Source organism: Triturus cristatus, chromosome 3_1 (genome assembly GCF_964204655.1).
Source record: "Triturus cristatus chromosome 3_1, aTriCri1.1, whole genome shotgun sequence".
NCBI lineage: Eukaryota > Metazoa > Chordata > Amphibia > Caudata > Salamandridae > Triturus > Triturus cristatus.
Window position 1 is genome coordinate 953,572,491 of NC_140583.1, and position 24,631 is coordinate 953,597,121.

The 24,631-nt window shown below is 41.9% G+C and overlaps 1 protein-coding gene across 50 annotated transcripts in view; it reads left to right on the plus strand.

Moving 5' to 3' along the window:
* NEB (nebulin) overlaps positions 1-24,631 on the plus strand; it is a 392,273-nt gene that overhangs the window by 110,844 nt on the left and 256,798 nt on the right. For all 50 annotated transcript variants that reach the window (XM_085645543.1, XM_085645542.1, XM_085645546.1 and 47 more), the window contains 4 exons: positions 2,974-3,285; positions 6,823-7,029; positions 9,164-9,268; positions 10,359-10,466. In XM_085645543.1, the coding sequence (XP_085501669.1) occupies positions 2,974-3,285; positions 6,823-7,029; positions 9,164-9,268; positions 10,359-10,466 (732 nt within the window). The remainder of the gene's footprint in view (positions 1-2,973; positions 3,286-6,822; positions 7,030-9,163; positions 9,269-10,358; positions 10,467-24,631) is intronic.

Consider the following 24,631-nt stretch of genomic DNA (forward strand, 5'->3'; position numbering starts at 1 on the left):
GGTCATTTTGTGTGGTGGTAGACCTGCAATGGGCACAGCGTATTTCTGTTAACTAATTCATTCATGGTAGTACGTAACTACCTAGCTATGTCTAGGGAAATCAAGCATTTGACTTTGTTTAATGTTAAAAATATGAATCAACAAACTTCTTCCGACCTTTCCGTAATACCCATCACAACGGCCCAAAAAATTAATATGGATACAAAATGATGTCATCAAAGTAATATGACCTCAAACTGCAGTGCCTTAAAGCACAAAAACGCTGACACAAAAGGCGCAGTATCAGACAATGGTAAAGTGCCATAAAGTAAACAAGCAGGAGATCCTCCAAAGTCTTTGGGAAAACATCCAACTGCTTGAGCCTACGCAGTTTGTCCATGATCAGTATCAGCCTCAGAAAGGCACTCACTTCCTGGACTGAACTGCCAATTGAACTACCTACAAGTGCATGTGCAATGTATGTGGCAATCAATCGTCTTACTCCTTACACGTGTCAAACACTATACCTCTCGTGGGCTTTGTTAATTGGGGACACAAATCTTGGTGCAAGTCATGTAAGTTGAGGAATGAGAGCCACCCTACTTGCTCCTCCCACAAAACAAAGGTTACAGCCACACTTAATATCATCTCTGTGAACAGGACTGATTAATTCATGTGCAGTTCTGCCAAGTGAATTTAAGCGATATGGTTAGCAGATGCGCCGGAAAGTAACATCTTAACAATTTTAAACAGCTGTAAAATAAACAGGCAGGAGGGAGGAGGAGGCAGCTGCAGCCCGAGGAGAGGGAGTGAGCGTGGGAGCGAGTGTTCGCAAATGGGAACACCTAAGGTAAACAAGCAGGAGGAAGGGTAAGGCATCTACAGCCAGAGGAGCTGTTCGGAATTTAGAGAAAAGTTCCTGAGCCGGTAGTAAAATAGAAAGAAGCATAAGCTGAAAAGTAATGAGGCGATGCTCCAGGGGAGTAAACGTGTTCCAAAAAGAAGGGACCAGAAAGATGAATTACCCCTAGCAAGGAATTTTAAAAGACGAGCAATTAGACAAATGAAAAGCGATGGGCGGAGTCCAAGCCCACAAAGTACATACAACAAATCATCTTGACAGCGCTATTTAGTCTCGCCCTAAAAATAAAATTGTCAATCTTGAATGAAGTTGAATCTGGGTTTTTGTAGAGTAACGTGAGCACAGAACATTCCTTGATTCCTTGTGTTACTCCAAAATGAGAGGACATCAAAGATTAGAATCTTTCATCTTTTTTTCCCTAGACTCACCTTTTTATTCGCACATAGCTGTCAAAGTAATTTGACTGTATGAATGTTAAAAGGGTAAACAATATCCTTACTTTGTCCATGCCATTGTCAATTACATGAGCATGTCTACCTGCCCCACACTGACCTAGGAGCTTTTATTGTGAGGTTTATTGTGAGGTTCAGGGTTTCCCACTCTAAATTCATTTCACAAGAGCTCAGTTCAGCTTAACCCCTGATCCAAGATTACAGAAAATTATAAAAAGGTTAAAACAAAGTCCAAAATTTTAGCTCTTGATTTTATTCTACCTATAACAAGTGTGCATGATTTAAGAAAATATATTTGTCATTTTTCACAAAAGTTATTTGCACTCATGATTATTATTTCACCACGCAAATAGTATTTACGAAACAAAATTGCACTTCGCCTTAGTACATGGATTTACTTACACTCAGATTTCAAAGGATTGACAGATGTATAAGAACGTAATTATGAGTTGGTGTGGTGGTATCGCCGTGTGGGATACTGCTCCGTGCGATCATGAGGCATCCGGTGTTCCTAGACCCTGTTTAACTGGGTGGGGTATTACTGGCCCGGCCCGGACCAGTTTGTAAACTCAAGTGCTGAGTGGGAAGGGATTGCAGGCAGATGCGAAGTCCGGCTTCTGCTAAACCTCCTCTTATGGCATGTTGTAAATAGGAGCAGGAAAGCACCTGTTATTAAGTCCAGAGTGGGCAACAGAATGCTGAGTTTCACCCTGTAGTACAGGGTCCACTGGGTCCCATTCAGGAAGGAATACTTGGATATGAATGGCGGTTTTGCCAGTTGAAGAAAGTAATTCCGGTTCTGGAACTTAAGTCCCCCATACAAATGCCAAACTTGAAATTATTCCCCAAGAGTGAGTAAATCTGTTCACAGGGGAGGCACAGGCACAACTGGGAAAGATGTCGAACACATACATGCTAACAGATTTGTGGGTTTTAAAATAAGTTTTGCTGTTGGCTTCCCCCCTGAAAATAGTCAAAGATGTACTCCAGTGAAGTGCAGGAGTAAATCAGTTTTCAGCAGGACGAAGAGGAGGTAACACCTCCAGAACTGGTTGCATGTGGTTTCTCCCCAGAGAAAGTAATATTCCCACTGTATAAAGAAAATCGGACGCACTTATGCATTGCCTTTACACATGCAAAAATATTTATTTGCGAGTAAATGTGTATACACGAGAATATTCCTGGGATATATAAAATTTTAAAAAATGGCAAATTTGCAGCAAATGCAGGAGTAACATTGTGATACATTTTTTTCCGCTTTTTCCTCAGGAGTTTTGTAAATAGGTTACCTAGTGTTTGTCTGGTCAAGAGGGTACAGAAAGGTTCACTAGGACAAGTGAATTAAGTGCTCACATTGATAGTAATCCATAGGTTTTTATACACTGGAACTTATGCAATTTTATGTTATGGGTGAAGAATTACACAGAAGGAAAGTCAATCTTGTTTTGTCTTAGCTCCAGTGTATGGATCTCCCTTTGGTCAGCACTCTCCTCTGGCTAGGTATTGGCTCTGTGTGACATTGAAAGCTAGCAACCAAAATGTACATTGGGATATTGAAGATATCACCCCTTCAAGATCACTTGCTTTTCTTGTTTTTTTAAATGTATAATATTTTTACAAAAATGTATTTAAAGCAAACGTCAAGTTGTTGACATTAATACGTTGTTTTCTGTACATTAGTATAAATACAAGCAAGCCTATGAAAAAACACGAGGAAAGCACGTCGGCTTTAGAAGTCTTCAGGATGACCCGAAACTGGTGCACTTTATGCAAGTGGCAAAGATGCAGTCTGAGCGTGAGTACAAGAAAGATTATGAGAAGACAAAGACCAAGTACCACACCCCTCTGGACATGGTCAGCATCACGGCAGCTAAGAAGTCCCAAGAGGTGGCCACAAACATCAACTACAAACGCTTGGTCCACCACTATACATATCTGCCAGACAACATGAATGTGGCGCTGTCCAGGAACCGCATGCAAATCCAGAGCGATGTAAGTCCTATTTACCAATACGCACTGTAGTACACTCTTCATCTAGGTAGAGCACGTTGTAAGTAATGCTTACTATTGCTACATACATGATAAGACACAATAGACATTTCCTTACATTGTTGGGTAAATAAACTCTTCTAAATTTCCCCTGGAAGGAGACCATGAAGGGAATTTTACAAACTGACAGAAACATAACTGTGATGGTAATAAAGCAGTCCTATCCAGGGGAAGGAAAACAGACTTGGGGGCATATTTTTCAATATTTTGGCTTAGGGCAGCGTCAAAAGAAAAGGGCAGGAATGCGCTGTAGCTACAAGATATAGTGCATTCCTATCCTTGTCCTGTGTCAGTGCCAGTGCAGAAACTGCAGCTGTGCGCCAACTCAGGCATCCTTGCAACATGATGCTATGTTGTAAATCTGGGTCAGGGTCAAAAACCCACAGCAACACCCATGAAATGCCCCTTCCTCGTAGAGGTATGCACTGTCTTACTCCATATTTACTAGGCCATGAAAAGCCATGCAGGGTGACTTTGTGTGGCCTTGTAAAGATGGGCTGGCACACAAGGGTGACGCTCCGACAGAGAAAATGTTCCCCAGAGACATTGTAAATATGCCCCCAGGTTTTCTGGGCAAACAGAAATGCTTCCCTTCAAAGGGTGGTTACTTTGGACTCACAACCACAGAACTTTGTTTTCTGGATCTTTACCCTGACAGCAATTAAATAAGAGCAGAAACTGTGCTAGGTACACGTTTAAGAAAAGAAGCTCAAAATGATAACAGGGGCCTGGATAATCTGGTGAGCTGGAGATCACGGGCCTCATTTACGAGGTTTTAGCGCCGGGCATTGCCACAAGGAAACTTGCTGCACTGCCCTGCGTCAAAAGAAAAGGGTAGGAATGGGCCGTATCTCTGAGATATGGCGCATTTCTGCCTTTTCCCCTGTGGTGGCGTACAGTGGACTGCCATGCGCCGATGCAGGGACCTTTGTGCAATGGTGATTGATTTTGTGAAGAAAGGTGTCCCTTCCTGCACAAAATCAATCAATTGAGGCGATTTACTTTTTCTATGTGTGCTGAAGAATGCAGCACATATAGAAAGAGGAAAAACGAGGAGAAATTAAACCATTTTTCCGCGTTGCGCCTACCTAACAAGAATCTGGTACATTCCCAGGTTTATGAACTAGGAAAGCTAGAGATTCCATGGGTGTTGCATGGGAACACCCAGAGCAACACCTATGAAACGCCCCTTTCACACAGTGTTCTACGTGAAAGGGGAACATATTTACAAGGCCATGAAAAGCCTCGTAAAGTGGCTTTTCGTGGCTTTAATATGCTGCGGCACAGTGTGCCACCAGAGACTCAAAAAAGTGACGCTCCCTCTGTGCAAAAGTGCCACAAGGGGCCTCGTAAATTAAGCCCCAAGTTTTCTGTCAATCTTTGACTGTCCAAATAAACATTTTTAGTCATTGTCATTACCTCTATTAGTATGTCTAGTGAGTAAATTGTGACAGGGCTGATGCTAAATAATAATCATTTAATTTTGTGAAATTTCATGGAAATTACATGAACAGTTCAAAACACAGTTTGCTGCTGTATTGTGGGAAATGTTCACGTTAGGGTATACCTGTCATAAAAAAATCACATGCGATATCAGCAGGAGACTTGTTCAAGCAGAAAGCGGCTCTTGATGAGGTTATTTCTGCTTGAGCAACTGGCATCAAAGCAAAAAATTATGCAAATTTGGATAATGCAATATTTCATGAAATGTACAAATTCAGCAAGCCTCATTTAAATTTTGCATGGCCTTAGTAGTAAAGTCTGTCTATTCACTGCCAATAAAAATAGTGTATTTGTAGCCAAGACATGTTCTTGTATTTAGCCCCTCACACATAACTTGCAAATTCTTCATCACTACCATCTGGATTCTCCTCCTGCTGAAAAATTATTTCCATGCTGTGGGTATTAATGTTTAATCGGGCGCTTACAACATAATTCACCACTGTACACTTGTGAGCCTTATTTATGAAGGCCTTAGGCCGATATTGTATCACTTTTTGTGACGGACGGTGCGGTGATGTAAAAAATGCGCCACACTGCGCCATATTTACAAAGTGACACATCTAGGCAGATTAGTCACTTTGTAAACCCCTGCGCCACATTATACCTGTGTCAGGTATAATGTATGGAGGATGGGCATTTCCCAGTGAAAAAGGCTTGTAGAAGTGGTACAGTGACATCAACTTCAAAGCAGGCGTTAGGACTGATGCAGGCCCTTTTACATGGGACTCGCCCATGTGTAATGACACATTGCTGGAGTTGCGTCAGTTTTGCGACACACTCCATGAGTGGCGGCTTGCAGAGAAAGATCTGCGGGACGGTGGGGCGGGGCGGGGGAGGGATAGGGTAGGGGTAGTGGAGTCAGACATACGACGGCCAGGAGTAGAGTAAGTAAATAAATAAATAAAACTATTTACCTTGCACTCGCTGCATCACCAACTCGGCGATGCAGCGAGCGCAAGGTAATTAGTTTTATTTATTTATTTACTTACTTTACTCCTGGCCGTTGTATGTCCGATTCAACTACTCCCCACCCAGCCCCTCCCCCACCCCGTCTTACCACCAGGCAGCACTCCCTCTGCGAGCCGCCACTGCACTCCAGCAATGTGTCATTACTGCGCCACCAGATACGTCAGAATTACTGACGTATCTGGTCAATCCTTTCGACATGGAGCACCATACTGTAAAATATGGCACATCCAAGGTGTTGCAAGGAGGGTGCAATAAAAGTGTTGCATCGCTGTTTTTAACTAGCGATGCAACACTTTTCATAAATATGCGAGTGCAAAACCTTAGTGGTTTCTTAATTTTGTACGGGGCATATGTCAGCAATATATTAGCCAGACTGGCACTAAAGCATAAGCATATTTAGTATATTCCTGTTCAGTTTACTACATATTACAGTGATGGATTAACAAATAAGAGAAGCAGCACAATGGCGGTTATTATGCATCAGTCTCTCCCTGCCTGTGGCATCAAGGACAGAGTTTAACCAGGCAAAACACATTTTAGCCTTAATTTGTATTCTGTCAACTCTGTCAATTTTACCAGAGTTAATAATTTCTTAAATATACAATACATATTTAAGAGCATCTTGGAAAGAGGTTGTGCTCTCAAATGAACAGGTGGCTCACAAACAGGCATGTGGGTGATAATGTTGTGCAAGGGGAAGACTAAAATGGCGGAAGTACCACGCATTCATTTCTTGCCACCGCTTCACCCTGGATCTGGGACACATGAATAAAAGCCTGGACAGAACCTGCTATCGCGCATCTACTATATATGGAAAAAAATACCCTTCCACCTTGTGAAAAGTCCTACATGATCCTGTATTGCATATATTATCCTAGAATTATTGGGAAAGTGATACTGTACACAAATTAAACTGGAAACGGCATTGTACTTGTTGTTTTTAATGTTAGTAGGCCCACATCTATATCACTCATAAATGTGCACTCACTTCTCAATTTACTCCTGCAGAATATGTACAAAATGGACTACAACAGCTGGTTCAAGGGCATCGGATGGTCTCCCTTGGGCTCTTTGGATGTTGAAAAGGTTAAAAAGGCTGGACAGGCAATAAGCGAAAAGCACTACCGTCAGCACCCAGACACCCTCAAGTTTACAAGTTTGTCCGACTCAATGGGAATTGCTCTGGCCCAAAGCAACACCAAGCAGCTGAGTGATGTAAGCTATCTTCTGACCTTGCATGCTATGGGGGCATGATGATGCAGAACGTATTGGTCATATGTGTAAACCGGCTATAAAAATAAAAATCAGTTTAAAAAAAAATTATTGAGATTGAAATAACATTTCCTTGAAAATCTGTAAATTGTGGATAATGCCCAACTCCACTGAGTACCTTGTCCTAGCTTGAATTTGAAGTTATGACTTCTGCTTAAATGTCCGGCTTGAAGTTGTAGTCTTGTTTAAAAGTCTTTTGAACTGTAACTTTCATATGCATGTGTGTGAAATATCTGTGGAAAAAAATCCAAAATCGTGCTTTTTTGATTCAAGTATCATGAGTGTACATAGGTATAGAAAATGTTGATGCTCATTTGAGCTATCATCGTACACCAAGCCAAGTTGCTATGAGAATTGGTGATCGTGGCTGTTTGCCTGTTTCTCCAGTGAGAAAGGCTATCTCCACCTTATTTAAGCTGCTCCCTTTTGTAGAAAAGTTACTCTTTTTATTTTCCGATCTGATTAGGAATTGAAATAACTAGTTGTACTCTGATAGCAAAATGCTCCTTCGTAGCCTGTGAAAGGTAATCCTATGTGGACAGGTTGCAGTGTTGTCCATGACATAGGAAAGTGAGGAATACAAGTATCAGTGACACAACTGTGTAAAATGTGGGATGTTTTACTTTGTGAAGTTGCAAAGCTCGTCAACTTCAGAAAACTTTACATGCTGGTAAATTTGTGCAAAAAAAGGTTTTTGCAGGAGATTTGTTTTGCAAGCGTCATTTTTACAAAGTGGTTCGTCAACTGAAGGTAGGCTTTTTCAGGGTTTCCCTTTCCCCAAAACCTACGTTTGCTGTCTTTTCGTGTTTTTTTAGACTTTGGAAAAGTCATCATTTATGATAAAGTAAAAAATGCAAAAGTGTAGGTACAGTTTCACAGAAGTCACAGAAAAATGTTCAGGCTTTCAGAATGTAGAAATATATATCCAATGAACAGAAACTACCTTTATATAACATTTGTATGACATGCCATAGATTCAGCAGCATTATGACTAGAATTTCATCAGGGCAGTTAAAATTGCTCTTAGAATTTTCATGTTGCTTTCATTGCCCCTTGGTGGTCAATTTTTTATCCTTTGCTGGAACTTTCTCCTGTAGCGGTATTAATAGTGACTCGGAATTAAACTGGTGTCACAAGCACTACTTGGCACCAGTTTTCTCACTTTTCATCTAATTTGCCCTGCACGTTTAATGTTACTGTTTTTATACTGGTGCTGAACTAACTAATTTTTTTAGTTAATGGTATGTAGAATTCCAAGAAAATTGTGCAAAATTCGCTACCACCTACACTGGAGGAAAATAAGGACCACTAGCTGACAAATTCAGATGGTTTCAGGTAGTTCCTGTGATTCTGTCCAGAAAAATGAAGTTCAGTAACAGCCACACATATCACAAGAATGGTTCGTGGGCAGATTGGACAGTTCTTGCGGCTCTCCACAGACATGAGTTTGCGAGGGAGAAGAAGTACCGCCTGAACTGAAACACCTGACTTTTTGCAGGTTCACCTGTGTAAAAAATTGGACAGTTTTTGAATAGCAACTTAGCTCCACACATGGATTAAAAAATTGGGAGGATTTCACATATTTTGGGAGATAGTTTCTCCCACCACTACTCATCATGGTAGCGCACACCCTTACTACATTTTCAGTGTGCACTTTAGAGGGGCAGTATTTGGAAAACAGGAGAGAAGGTTTAATATTTATAACAGAAAGCACTGCATATAACCATTCATGGTTATATATACATGAACTGATGACTGGACCTTTTAAAAAGTTGTGTCCAAGAGTGGTCCTTGACAGTCAGCTGTATACTCATCTAATCAAAGGTTACCCTGCAGACTCAAAAATCAGACAACGTCGGGGAATGAAGTTGGAGTTGGACAGTCTGGTACCTCCATGTGGAATCATTCATGATATACTATGAGCCAAACAAAAATCACATGCAAATCATCCGTCCATACAGAAATAGAGCTCCGTACGAAGCGTACTTGCTGATGCAATGTCAATTTGTGCTTTTGTACCTACTTGCTGTATATTATACCTGATTGTGTAACAAAGTTTTCCTTCTTTCCCATCTAGATAAGTTACAAAGCCTCTGGAGAGAAAGTGAAGCACAAGTATACTTTGAACCCTGATGTTCCACAGTTCATTCTATCCAGGATCAATGCTGTTAATATAAGTGATGTGAGTATTGATACCAGTGTTCCTAGAATATTTAATGAATGCCATGTGATGTAAAATGTGACTGGGACATAACAGTTCTTGGTTCTAGAGACTTCTAATCGCCAAAGTTGCTCTTACGTCTCCACATTGTATTAAAAGTTAGTCATTTCACACGTATATAAAGTAACAGAGTAAAGATAAAATAGAACAGTTATGCTACATTTTATGTATTTTTCTGGGGAAGTGAACAAGCATCTGCTTGTAGAAAGATTCAAATTTAGGGAATTCCCCACCGGTTTTGAATACATTTGTGCGTTTTCCTTCAACAATAACTGTCTAAGAAGGAGTAGCAAATTAATATTCTCCGTGGTATGTAGACTCCTCACCCTGAGGATTTCAGTAGACCACTAGTAAGGATCAATGGGTTGCCCGACACGATACTGAGGTTTATAATATCAACCTGCAATAGTACTGCATCCATTACATCACTTATGTCTACTTCATCAAGGTAAGTAAATAATCACTGTTCTTACCTCCAGCTCTGCTTACCTAGATTAACTTTCAGTGTAGCAGTTAGGTGAATGTATTGGTTGCAGTATTTTTGACGTATGATACAAGTCGTGTGATGCAGCGTAAGGGCAGTGTCATTTGATCTCCATGAGGAAACAAATCTCTTGATCTCAGAGACACAGACTGAGACACTGAAAGTAAGCATAGCATCACCTTAACATGGTGCCCTCTATACAAATTCATCCAAGTGATATTCTCTTACCTTTCTGACACTTGTGGTAGTCTGTGATCAGGCAAGGTCTGCAAGCACTGGTCTGCACCAGAAATGGTGACAATGCAGTAGATGCTTATTTTTCCCAAGCTCTAGGACTAAACACTGATTCCTACTCAGTGTGCATGAACCCCATAAACTCTAGCAGACTGGAGTGCCTTCCCATGGTTTTTTAAATGTCTGATCAAAAATGTTTTAATTAGAATTTCTGTACCCCATGTAGAATTATAGGTAAAAGTATTAGAATTGTAGTTGATGCATGCTTTTTCTGAACAGTTATAATTATGTTGACTGTTTGCAATTACATCTGTTGTATTTTTTTAATTTCAGAAATCCTATAAAGCAGACTGGATCAAACACCTGGCCAAAGGATATGATCTGAAACAAGATGCCATATCCATTGTTGCTGCAAAGGCTTCAAGGAACATTGCCAGCGACGTGAGTATAATTAAAGATTTCAAATGTCGATGGTCATATCATCAAAGGAGTACATACTCTCAGAAACAGGAAAAAATGAGCACTCAACTCAACCTTGAAAAACCTCCATGTGGTTTCACTAGTACAGCTGTGTCTCAGATAGGCGTTTTTGTCTTTTGTAATTGCCTTAGTGATGCCTCTCAGCAGAATTAAGGTGAGTGTGAAAATGTCCTTAACTTTTAAAAGCTCTCTGGCTTACACATATCCCTAAATTTGATACAATGGATTAGCCTGTGAAATATTAATTTATATGATGTAGACACATACCTTGAGGGGAGAAACGTCTTTTATATTATACCTGGATCTCGGTGACCAACGATCTTATTGTCTAACACCAGCCAAAATTCATTGATCAAGGAGGTGAGAACAGGTTAGTTTGCCTTCATTTGATTTTAGTTTATGATGATAGAAAACACTAAAGGTTTCAATCGCTAACAAAGACAGTGGTCAACAAATGTTCAAGTTTTTCTAAACAGTGGTATCCTTCATATTGTGGGAAGGATCATGATATAGGAAATTATATTACAGGGTGAAGTTAAAGTCTGGAAAATTCTTAAACAAAATGTAGTTATCTCAACTTGAAGATTTGCATCTAATATCTAGTACAACTAGTGAATTATCATATTCTGTAACAGTGGCATAATTCATGTGGTAACAAGCATAATGTTATTGGAAATTCAACAAAAAGTTTATATGGAAGCAGGGAGAATAAATCAGTGGGAACATTTATAAAAACTTGAGGATAGGCATCAATGTCTTATACAACAAAATATTGACTTGTGTCAAGCGTCCCTTATTTAAAAGCCTTGTATATGAAAAGTAACCCTCTCTCCTAAATTATGATTATAAAGTTTAGGATTCAAAATTGAAGCAGTTGGGTTCCATGAAACAATATATTTCACATGCTCTTTAACTGATTTAATGCAAATATGAATGTATCTCCTTTATTAAATTGATAACCAAGAGCCCCCACATGGTGAAAGATCACAGGAACTCAGTAATCATATGAATTCTTTAACAGCAGGAGGTAAATGATTAGCCATAAGATGATCTCCAATAGCTCATGACCATCTTAGTAAAACTTGAAATGTATGCATATGAAGGACTTGAAACTGATGGCCATGTGGATAATACCATGCCACAAACATATGCACCTGTTGATAATTGTTTTCAAGATCAAAGGTATGGCTACAGATATTCATTAAATTCATATTTTTCCCTTTTAAGAGCAACATATTTTGTCAAATTAAAAAGAAAAACAAGATTTATGTTAATTTCTCAGAAATGAAGCATTCGAATACAGTCATTATTTAAGCTGTAGATAAGTGTATACTTATGATATCACCATATTTAAAGGCAGCTTCAAGAGCCATGCAGTTAGGACATTTGCTTTATAACATACTTCAAATTAAACATTTGTTGACCATGGTAAAATCTAAAATGTAAATTTCCCTGTTGCCTTGCTACTTTATTTCAATATTGTATAACGTATGGGACACCATGTGAGTAGGAAGTAAAATGCTGTTTTTTACTACTGTAAAGGTTTACAAGTCAAGTCAAGAAAGCTTTATTCGACGATTGTCATAAAAGCATACAAAATTTATATATATACACAATTTACAGATAGCATATTAAAAAATAGTTTAAGACAATAAATAAAGGCATTTGCAGAAGGATTAACGTTACAGAATATCGGGATGGTTATCCCGCCAACATTTTATTCCTAATCACCCATGCCCTACCTAAAAACTTGGCAACAGATATGTAAACAAATGGGATTTCAGCAGAACGCATAATACGCACTGCCACCTTAGCATTTCTGGTACCTAGCAATCGGCACATTGATTTTAGCCAGAACTTGCGGGGAATTACATAGGATGGACATTGGAACAGAAAGTGATTGACCGATTCAATAGGTGCAGTACAACCAGGGCAGTTAAGCACATTTGACACGGCCCACCTAGAAGTAAACTCTCTAACTGGGAGACTGCCAACCCTAAATTGAAAGTATAGCTTCCTGTCCAAAGGATTTGTAATGTCATCCCAAAAAGGTGCCAGAGAAATAGTATCCTTAAAATCCAAAAAGGTACCAGACAATGAAAGCGGGGCTGTGGAACTAAAAACTCGAGTTGCTACTTTTTCCCAGTATAGAGCCTTCAGTACTTGTTTAGACGGGAAGCTAGCATTTAGTGGATCCTCCCACAAGTTTTTTAGGCCCAGGTCTTGGAACGAATCACGCATTCTACAAAGCCACTTGACCTTGTGAAAAGTATCCAATTTAATAATATCCATCAGGCCAAGAGCAAAAAGCCTAAGTTCAGGAGTCACCCATAGGCGTCTCCAATATAAAACGGGGCGAAACAAGGCAATTAGTGCTATTGGCCTTATACCTAGGTCATAGGACAAGGGACAAAGGGGAGTACTCTGAGGTAATTTAATGAGATTCCTTAAGAATCTATTTTCTGAGGTAGATAGTTTATGTACATTATCAAAACCCCACAACTCTACCCCGTAGAGCGCGGCACCAACCACCTTGCCATCATACACCCGAAGAGCAGGGTTAATGGGTTTAGTCAGTGATTTGGCGTGTTCTTTGCTTAACGCGCCAGAGAGCTGGGAATGTTTAAGGGACGCCAAATCAACTTGCTTTTTCCATCCCAAATCATGCTGAATGCAAATACCTAAATAAGTAAAATCTTGGACCTGGTCCAATGGCATGTTATTCATATATATTTTACTTTTAAAAGATTTGGACTGGTTAAAAGACATGAATTTAGATTTTAAAACATTGATTTCGAGGCCGCGGGCTAGACAGAAGTCCTCAAAAATACCTAGAGACTTCTGGAGGCCACTCGGCGTTTTAGAAATTATAAGACAATCGTCAGCAAACATTAAAATAGGAATTTTTTTACCTGCCAAGGAGGGGGCATCTACATTTGCATCTATCAATAATGCAGCCACATCATTAATATACAGGGAGAATAAAGTTGGTGCAAGTACACATCCCTGTCTAACCCCCTTCTGGATAGGAAACTGTTTGGTCACTTGGCCGACACCACCCCATCGGATCTGTGCAAAATTGTCTACATGAAGTCTGGCAATTAGGGAGATTAAGACAGCAGGCATCCCCATCTTGTCTAGGGTGGTCCATAGGGATGCCCGGGGGACAAGATCAAAGGCTGCCCTAAGATCTATAAAGGCAGCATATAAGCTGCCCCCCCCTAGGTGGACTACTTTCCAATAGAGCATAGCAAAATGCAGCACCTGATCAATGGTGCTTATTCTAGCTCTAAAACCAGCCTGTAGATGGGAAAGAATTGTATTCTCTAAAGCCCAGTCCAGCACTTTATTCAGGATCAACCTGCCTAAGATCTTTTGTGTAGTGTCAATCAAACTGATTGGACGATAGTTGGCAGGGAGGGACTTATCTCCTTTCTTGAACACCGGGATAATTTCAGCACCTTTCCAAGAAGTGGGAATCGGGGCACCTCTAGCTATCAAATTGGCTAAAATTAAAATATAGTTTCCCCAAGATTTACAATTATTTAAGAAAATATCAGCTGGGACTCCATCCATCCCAGGGGCTTTTCCAGGAACCAGTGTCTTGAGGGCAATGTCAACATCACCTATAGAAAATGCATCTTCCTTATAAAAAATAATTTGATAATTAGAAAAGGGGCACGTATCTTCTTCAGCAGCATATAAAGACTCAAAATGCTTGACCCAAGCATCTTGCGAGACCCAATTTTGGGGTTTTTCAGGGTTACCCCCAGCACCCCATTTGAAAACAGACCAGAAACGTCTCATATCCTTCTGGGCACCAGCTTCCCTTAGTTCCTCCCATCTTTGAAAGTCCCACGCTCTCTTTGCTTCAAAAATAGCTTGCTTATAGTCATATCTGGCGGTACGAACTTTCAGACTGTCGCCAGATTTCAATGCAATTCCCAGATTGTCACGGGCATCTCTGCACTCAGTAGAATACCATCGTGTTGAGAGATCATGTTTGGGCTTAGGTAGTTTGGAGGGCCTTACAAAAATGTTTTTAAGTTCAAGGAAGAAAGAATCGTGGATTGACATTTCTAGCTTGGAATATGAATCCAAAAGACACTGGTTGTATACAACACCTAAATCTTGGGTAGCAAGCTCTAAACTATTTAAAATACGTGTTAAGCATTCTTGACTTTGGACAATCTTAGTCCACTTAACATGGCGCAAATCGGTAGTAATAACTAGATCTTGTTGATACTGTGGGGGAGAACCACTAAGGGCGGTGGTAGTCACCCAATACGAGATAGACAGGGAGAGAGGATTGTGGTCACTCTCCAATCTGTCTATAACCGTCATGTCCCTCAGGGTCTCCCACAGCTCTAGTGATAATAAGATATAATCAATCCTGCTAGTACGGCAACCACTCTTAAAGGTAGCAGTCCCTAACTTATCATGAGCAGCCCTGCCATTTGTTGCACGAAGTCCCATGTTCAAACAAAGGGCATTAATCTGGATTGCTATTTCAGTCCATCGAATAGCAGGTTCAAGGTCTAGACTAGGGACACCCCATAGGTCATCCTCTACCACTGAAATACTCCGATCAACACCAAGAAGCGGTTCAAAGGTTGTGTTAAAATCACCAGCTAAAATAACATAGGAATGTTGGGAATATAAAAGCATAAGTTCATCCAATCGGCCTACAGTATCAGATTTCTTTCCACCTGTGCTTCTAATGTAAACATTATAGATATCCAGAAGCTTTCCATCTTTAAACTTGAGGTTAAGCAACTGGATATCTGGGTGTGAAGTAGGAAGCTCCTTTACAATGAGACCAAGATCCTGCCTGATCCAAACAGTGAGACCACCAGAGGGGCGACCCTTTTTACCCTTGATCGCCAAAACATTATAATTCAGGAAACCCAACAAAAACTGGGCCTCAAGTGTCCAGGTCTCCTGGAATAAGCAGATATCATAAAGATTAATAAATGTTACCCAATTTGGATCTTCTAATTTAGATTTTAGCCCTGCAATATTCCAGGACAAGAGCATCCCGAACTCTACATGTGATGCACTACCCGTCTTTTGGGTCATCGGAATAGTGCTCAGTTGGTTTGCGCTTGCCGGATCTATTGAAAGGCCTTCTAATTCCACACAGGCCAAAGTGCCTGGCTCAGGATTTGGGATTTTATCAGATAGCAGTGAGCAAACAGGATGGACTATTAGGCTGCAATCTTTACGTAGTCAGTCATTTTGTTCTAGGCACGACTCACCCTTGGGCAAACTAGAGGCTCCATCTAGACGAAAGGAGCCAATGGGAGTAGACCTCATTTGAATAGCAGAATTGTCCGGGGAACAGCTTCTAAACTCGAGGTTAATTAGGTTGTCTGCTATAGTAGGGTCAGTAAAAGTAACCTCAATAGAATCCCTCCCTCTACCAACCTGGGGGATCCTACTTACTCTTGCTATATCGGCTCTAATTACAGAACAACAGCCCCTTACGTGTCTAATCCAATGGATAACCTTATTGGTCAGAGATTCATTAGTTTCATAATCAGAGCCAGAGGACGGGCTCGGGACATTCACCATATAGATTTTCCGAGGATGCGGAACACGTGTTTGTGACCCAGAATTTTGTGATTGAAGATGGGAGATACTCCTAGGGATGGTGCCTGATCTTACATCGTCACGTGAGAGACCTCTAGCATACAAAGTATTCTGACACATACCAGGGGGACCAGGGGGGATTCTAGTAGGATATCTAGCAGGAACTGGAATAGCAGCTTGATGAGTATCAGCCCTAGCTTGAACTATTGAACGGGACTGATTGCTCGAGGGGCGAGAGACATGGGGCGGAGGCGAAGTCCTACTACATATGTTAGATGACTTATGTAAACCATCTACCACTTCAGGGGGGGCTGCGGGCCGAACCCCTTCAGCGGAGATGGAAACATGATGGGTGCCTGAGCCCAAGCTAGATTCTTCCAGTTTTTTAACAGCAACCGTTAACAACTCGATCTTGTTTTGCATGGTTTCAATCAAGGAGCAAAGTTTTTTCACTGTTACCACTAGAGATTTCACATCCTGGTTGCTAGCCTCAGGCCCCAAAAGAATCTCTGTTATATTCGTGGTAAAACTTTCACCAGATGCAGGGGCACCCGGATTAGGGACCAAGGGTTCAATGGGAGGTGAGGCATGGGTACTAGTATTAGTGTCATTTTCACTCAATACAGAAAACCTATTGCTGCAAACAATAACAGATGGTTCAATAGAGGCATGAGGAGGCTTGGTGGAATGGGCTTGGCCTTCAGACAATAATGCTGTAGGGATAGTAGGAGTCACTACTTTATCCACTTCCAAATTAGATATAACCTCCCCACCCTTTTTCTGGAGAAACATGTCCGGAACCATAACAACACCTCTGGTAATCTCCCTCCTCCCACCGACAGTAGGTTTAGGTGTAGGATTAAGTAGGTCCTCGCATTCATCAATAATAACATCTATACGGTCCATCACACAATTACTCCCCGCGTGGTGATGAGTCTTCTTCGTTTTAGTCCTCCTCAACTTAGATTTAGTGGCCAGAGATCTTGGAGGCTCGGACCCACCCTCCGGGGTTTTTCTCTTACCCATGTCTTGGACTTAGAACATGGGCACATAGACCAAATATCAATACCTTGGGATGCCGGATACGTGGTGTCAGGGACTTTGCCGACCCGACCCTCGTCGACCCCGGACGGCCACAGACGGCCCGCCCTCTGCCCGGGCTCAGCCCGGTGACGCCCGCGCGCGTCCCGCGACGCGGAGGCAACGGCGCTCTTTTGAACGCCGAGTGGCGCGAACACAGCGTCAGCGGGTCCGGTGGCGCACAGGATGCTGGGGAGTGTAGTCCGCCCCTGTCCCCACACTGCGGCCGCTGATGGAGATGGCGGCGGCGGGGGACTGCAGCACAACAAGGTAGGCGGCGCTGGCGTGGGCAGCAGGATGGTGCTTCAAGAAGTGGCCAGCCGGACACAGGAACCCGCTCCGTCGAGGCAACGGCGCTCTTTTGAACGCCGAGTGGCGCGAACACAGCGTCAGCGGGTCCGGTGGCGCACAGGATGCTGGGGAGTGTAGTCCGCCCCTGTCCCCACACTGCGGCCGCTGATGGAGATGGCGGCGGCGGGGGACTGCAGCACAACAAGGTAGGCGGCGCTGGCGTGGGCAGCAGGATGGTGCTTCAAGAAGTGGCCAGCCGGACACCATGGTTTACATTATACTTCATGGGGTAAACGTTTGAACTGAAAAGGATTATTAATGCTGGGGGGTAAATAGCATTAATACATTATTGTTTAGATATACTGAGAATATTTTTGCATTAACATAAAAATAATCATGCAATGTGTCACCATATATTGTGAGGAAACATTATAATCTTGAGATTTAACATGCCACAGATACATTTATGAGTAGATTTTGTAATCAGATTTGCTCTTACGCGCAAACATAATTCATAGTGTTACATATGACTCTCAGTAAGATCCACTAGCACAGATACCTGATTCAAAACCTTGTTATTCATTGATATGAAATACCAACAGTGGGAAGCAAAACTTGATTCCCACTGTTACAATAATGTAAGAAATTGGGTTATTAGTTGAAGTGGTTAGGTACACATATCAACTAATAATCACAGTCCTTGTCAAGTTGAACCCTTAAAGTCACTAAATCAATGTGCACTCTACCCCTTGATAGCAATGGCACATGCTAACTTGGATTACTAAAATAGTAAATACATCACTACACAACACAAGAAAAATCCCAAACCAGTTTAGAAAAAGAGAGAATATTTCAATAAATAAAATGACACAAATTGACAAAAATCCAATGAAGGGAATCCTAGATATTAATTTTTAAAACTTGAATTAAAAATAGCACCAAAAAGCATTAATCACTAACCACGGTTATCTAGTTCATGCGACTGGCACTAATGTGAAAGTTAAAAATGACCACGATTGAGCATGGGTCGATACAGGGACAAGGTTCGACCCAGTCAAAAAGGTACCTTTGGACTTGAAAAATGTCTGAGAAACAGAAAGTCTTCAGCAGATCAAAGCAGCAGGCTATGGCTGAAGATGTATTTGTTGTCTACGAGAAGCTGCTGGACAAGATCTTGATGAAGCCGTTAACAAAGCCGTGAAAAGCTCTGGCTTTGTACCCAAACAGGCTTCAATGGCAATCGGTAGCAGATGACAGCTCAGTCTGGTGAAGTTTTCTGCATTCAGACTTAGATACTTTTCTGGAAGTCTAATATCCTCAATGGAACAAAGCCTGCAGGTTGTAGGCAAAGATAGTCTCATGTGGATAATTGCTAGTCGATAGCAGTCCTGCTGAAATGTCTTTTCTGTTATGGAGAAGAACATAGCAAGAGCTGTGGCGAACTCAATCCCAGCAGTGGATAGGTTTGCAGGTAGGGCCTGGACCCACGTTGGTTCCCAGGGCAAATAGTTAATACAATTTTTCTGGGTCCTAGGTTTTAGGGTTAGCAGGGAGGAGTACACTCTGACACCAGCCAATGGTCCTGGACCAGTACTGATCAATACAGGGGGCAGTGTTAGGTCCAGTTAAAACTAGTCAGCAGGAAAAGGCCACTGGAAGCTTGTAGCACTGTAGCTCAAATAGGTCAGCCAACTGACCCTTGAAGTCACTTCTAGCATCCTGGGAACCTGGGAAGCAGGTACAGTCTTCTCCGGTTTTCAGGCAGCAGGGCATTCCTCTTCTAAATCGTCCTTAGATCCAGAAGTGTTCTGAAGGGTGTTGTGGTTGCCATATTTATGATCAGTGGCAGCCTGTGGGGGGGGGAGGGCGGGGACTCCTGGCCACTCCCTAGCCAAGGGGTAAAAGTTCCCAGGTGACCTCACACACGTTTGCAGCACTTCCTGTGTGTTATACTGTAACCTATCTGTAAGAAATTGGAGTATTTGTTGAAGGGGGGGTGAGAACCAATTTCTACATATTTAGTCTCAGATCCTTGTCAGGGGGAACCACTAATGTCATTAAATAAACCTGTGCGCAACCTTCTGATAGCTTGGCCCAAAGCAGTCAGGCTTAACTTAGAGGCAATGTGCAAAGTATTTAGGCAGCCTTTGATCAGTAGTAAAGTGGATCCAAAACACAATAAAAGTCCAAAACCAATTTTAAAAAAAAGAGTGCATTTTAATAAATAAAATGACACCAAAATGACAAACATCCAAGTACAAAAATTGCAACAAAAACCCCCTGCAATCTAGCACATACAATTTTTAATGCATACAGAGAAAGTGCATATTCTTTAAATTCATATCTTTCTTCACAGTCTAGATTAGAAAAATTCACACCTTTATATGTCCACAACAATGTCTCATACATTATGATTGCACGTTGCATTAAAGGTTACTATAAAAGTTAAAATACATATTACACAGCATTCACTCTCATACCTTCATGTTCAATTGAACATCCTCATTCTTAAATAAACTCATTAATGTCTAGCAAGACACCAATACAGATAGGTCTTATGTATACCAATCAATGATAATATACACAAGTGGCACAATGTATTCTTTATGTGCCTTTAGTATGTAATATATTCATCTCCAAATACAACTCTATGGTAGTCAATCCGTGTGGCTTATGCTTTTTGTCCCATTTTCTCAATGCACGTTTTGGCGACTGAGCGCCTTCTTCAGAAAAGCCACTTCAAGACCATATCTTGTAGGTGACTAGGTCATCTGCAATCCAATGTAAAATTCTACTGAGACAAAAATCAAATAAAACATAAACAAACATAATTCAATAATTCACTCCTAGGTTAGAACAGATTGCCACCTAGTAGTTTATAAAACTCATGGCATGATTGACCTCCACCAGAAGTGCCACAATCTATGCTAAATCGATGGAATTAATTTTTTCTCAATTTCCGAAATTCAACATGGAGGTACATTCTTATAGGAAAGTGCCAGTCATCACATCCATGCATTCAAATGTGCTTTTTCTCAACCAGAATAATCTGTGAATCTAGGAAATTGAGAATTAATTAATTCTGCACTCGTGTTCATAATGCGGCAAGGACACAGAGGCAAAGTGGTTCCCTTATGTGCATGGGGCCCCACCATGCAAATGAGGGAACACCCTCTTATGATAGCGCAGACACATCTTGTGTGCCAGCGCTATCAGTATTACAGAAGGGTCCGCACAAGCGTCTGCGGCCTTCTCTGTAATATTGTTATGCCCCTGGAGCACACAAAGCGGGCACACCCACCCATTGGGTTCCTAGGGCACAATTTCTAATATGGCTCAGGTAGTTTTATGCATTTGAGCAGGCGAGGGGTGGGCTAAAGAGAAGATGTTGTTTGTGGATGGTAGTTCACTATTTTGTTTGGGTGAGAAGAGGTGGTAAATGCAGAGGGTAAGTGTTGCTGGGCAGGACAACAGGCACGTTTATTTGAATTCTTGAAAGGTAGGGCGAAGGTAATGCTGAACGTGGATTCACTTTGGTTGTATATGTGGCGTTACTGACCACCACTTTGTGAAAAATAACCCTATTGTTCTCAGTTACCCATTTATAGTTCTATATGTTGTATATGAGTGCCAGTCTCTTTTCAAAATGCTGGTATTACTGCAAAGTTTGTTTCCCACTGCGTGCTGTGATGTAACAATATTCAATACTACAGCCTGCCTCTGCAGACCATGTTCCTTTCTATGTTTATGATGCCATAAATTTAAAAAAGCTTGTTCACAATATTCATAAGGTTTTAAACCAATATACAACATAAAATAGTATAGGGGTAATTGTGAATAAAGGGGGTGAACAACCATTACAACGCACTGCCATTACAACGAAACTGTTACAACGCAAATGCATTGACAATGCATGCCATTACAACGCAAGTCTTTACATCGACTTGCACATTAAAAATAGTGTAGTTTACTATCCAAACACCTTCCCTACTGCAACGTGGACTGGAGTTAGAATAGTAAATTACCCTTTTTTAATGTTAGCACGCCATCTACTGCAAGTCGATGTAAAGACTTGCGTTGTAAAGACTTGCGTTGTCACAGCATTTGCGTTGTAAAAAATTCGTTGTAACAGCATGCGTTGTAAAAGCATGCGTTGTAACATCATACATCCATAAAGGGGGATGTTTTCACCTCAGTCCTGAGAGACAGCTCAAGATTTGCGATTGTCATCTATTTCTTGTGACTTACAACCTCAGTGCAACCTTTTCTAGGAGTGTTTGTGGACCCATGTCCTGAATATCTTTGCATTTCTTTATCTGTGTTCTGCTAAATCAAGGCTGTATGATTTTGTTAAAACAGATTTTATGGCGTTTTATCATCGGAACAATCTGCAGCCAGTATTGCATTATCTTTGCCTTACCATAGTTCAAGCTAAACAGCTGTCGTCAAAACCAGTCATTGACTCAACACGCCATTCTACCCACCCTCTCTATCCCTCCCATTAGCCGTGCCCTGAATTTGTTCCAGAGCATATGCATGAGGTCAGCTGCCCCCTCTCTACACCTTAGACAAGTCACTCCAGTTGTGTTAAAATATTTATTAATTCAGCCTGGGTTATATATTCCCTATGCAGGACATAGTAATTTACTCGCTTAAACCAGGCATTTCTGGACACTGTGGCATCCTCTCTAGGATCGTTTCGCAATCCCTTTCAGGTATGAGAATCCTCAGACCCTTCCACTAGCAGGTTCTCAGAGCCTCCAGGGGCTGAAGCATGTTATACCATAGTGCCCTATATAGGCACATTACCGCCTTAATAATGCCCGATGATGAGATGATAAATTGACAGGCTGTGTGAGTTTGTGGTTCCAGTTGGCAAGTACCCCAGTGTTTGAGGAGCACCGTCATTACTGCCCTGTGGAGTAAGAAGTGGCCCAGTGGTAATTCAAAATCAGATTGGAAATCATCAAATGGGAGAAGCCCCTCCTCTCGGAATAAGTTCCCCATTGTTGTTGCCCCCACTTGAGCCCAGTCCCCTGGCCTCCCCCAATCGCCCCTCTGGGGTAACTTCTCCATCATGGTTATAAGTATATCAGGAGAGTAAGGAATCCTTGTGCATGTCTTTTATAAGCTTCTATACCAACACTGATGCATTATTCAGCATTCTTGGGTGTCACTATCTGAAGAGCGGACGGTTTTTAGCAGCACACTTATCATCCTGGAAAGCTCCGGAACAAACGGTCCCATCTGGCAACCCGGGCTTTGCCTAACTGCCACCCACTGCATGAACCACTGTAGCTGTGCTGCCAAATAGTATGTTTCAAAATCATGGACCGCTAGTCCACCCCCAGCTGTTGGACGCTGTAGCGTGCAGAGTGCCATCCTCCAATGGCGCGCTTCCCACAGAAATGCAATTATCCAGATTATTGGAAGCACCGTGAAGTAATATAATAAGCGGCAGAGTGCTATCCTCTTTAGCAGCGCAACTCTTCCCGCCTCCAATAGAGGGAGTGTTTTCCAGAAGTCAGTATTTGACCATGGTGCGCTAACAGCCTGTCCTATATTACTGTTGCGGAGGTCAGCCTGTTCAAGATAGATCTTGGCACCTAGATAGAGCAAACATTGAGATATCCAGTCCCTCAGGGGGGTCGCAGCTCTCCTCTGTCAGGAACAGCTTCGATTTTTGCCAGTTGACTCTCAGGCCCAATAGGGAAGGAAAACGCCTCAAGCAGGTCCCTCGCTGCTCTGAGGTCAGTCGCCAATTTCCCTAGGAATATCCCAAAAATCATTCACCTATAATGCAATGCAGTGGGGATGGGTACCAATGCGTATGCCTTGGTGCCTGTTCCCTGTTCTCACATTACTGGCCAATGGTTCCATGCCTAGTGCAAAAGGTTAGGCCAACAAAGGGAACCCCTACAGTTTCCCTTGCGCCCCACTCTATAGCTCTCGGATCCGGTCTGGCCCATTCGTACCCTAGCTGTAGGGTCCATGTACAGCAGTTTCATCCATATCAAAAAGCCACGGCCCAGTTGCAAGCGCTCAAATACTCCATGCAAAAATCTCTATTCTAAGCTGTCAAACATTTACTCAGTATCGACAGCAAACACCGCTGCTTCTCCGAAGTTATAAGTGTCAGCCTCCATCAGAGTGAGGAGTCACCTTATATTTTGTGCTGTATTAAGGCCTGGTATAAATCCTGCATGATCAGGATGTACCAGATGGGGCATAATGGGAAGGAGTCTAGCACCAGATGTACAACCATTTTTTCCGGTCGCAAATGGGAGATCGGCCTGTTTGCGACTGCAAAATAGGGTCCTGGCATGTACAAACGCTATTTTGTACATGCGTTTGCAACTCTCGCTATTAGGAAGGAGCTTCCCTTCCTAATAGCGAGTCTCAATATAAATGTACTAGTGTTCTGCGACCGCATTTGCCGCTGCAAAACACTCGCAATTTACCACCTACTTCAAGTAGGTGGTTAACCACTCACAGGCGGGAAGGGGTCCCCATGGGGCCCTTTCCCCTTTGTGAGTGTTTGCGAAAATATTTTTAAGAGCAGGCAGTGGTCCCGTGGACCACTGCCTGCCCTTATAGAATAAAACTGAAACGTTTCATTTTTCTTTTTTTCTTTAAGGAAAATGGACTGTATTAAAAAAAAAACTGCTTTATTTAAAAAGCAGTCACAGACATGGTGATCTGCTGACCCCAGCAGGCCACCATCCTTCGGAGTGCTAGCCATTCCCAATGGGGGCGCAAATAGCACCTGCCTCATGAATATTGATGAGGCATGCAATTTGCAACCCCATTGGAAATTGCAAACATTCATTGTACATTCACTTTTGCGAGTCGCAAATTGCAAACCACAATTCGACGCAATTTGCTACTTGCAGAAGTGAATAGTCGTACATATGGCCCATAGTGACTAAAATCTGATTAAAGCGTTTATAGTCAGTATTCAGCATCAACAATAGTCGATATGCTTTGCAGTCATGGTCCAGTCTGCCTGGTTTCAGTAGGGGTATCACTAGTGCTTCTCTAGGGGAGCTCGGCAGAGAACTCGTATTTTGCGCTACTCTGTGCAGTTCCACCAATTTAGGGTCCAGCTCATCCACATAGGTGGATAGAACTCGACGGGAAGGCTGTCTGTTCCCAGCGTCTTG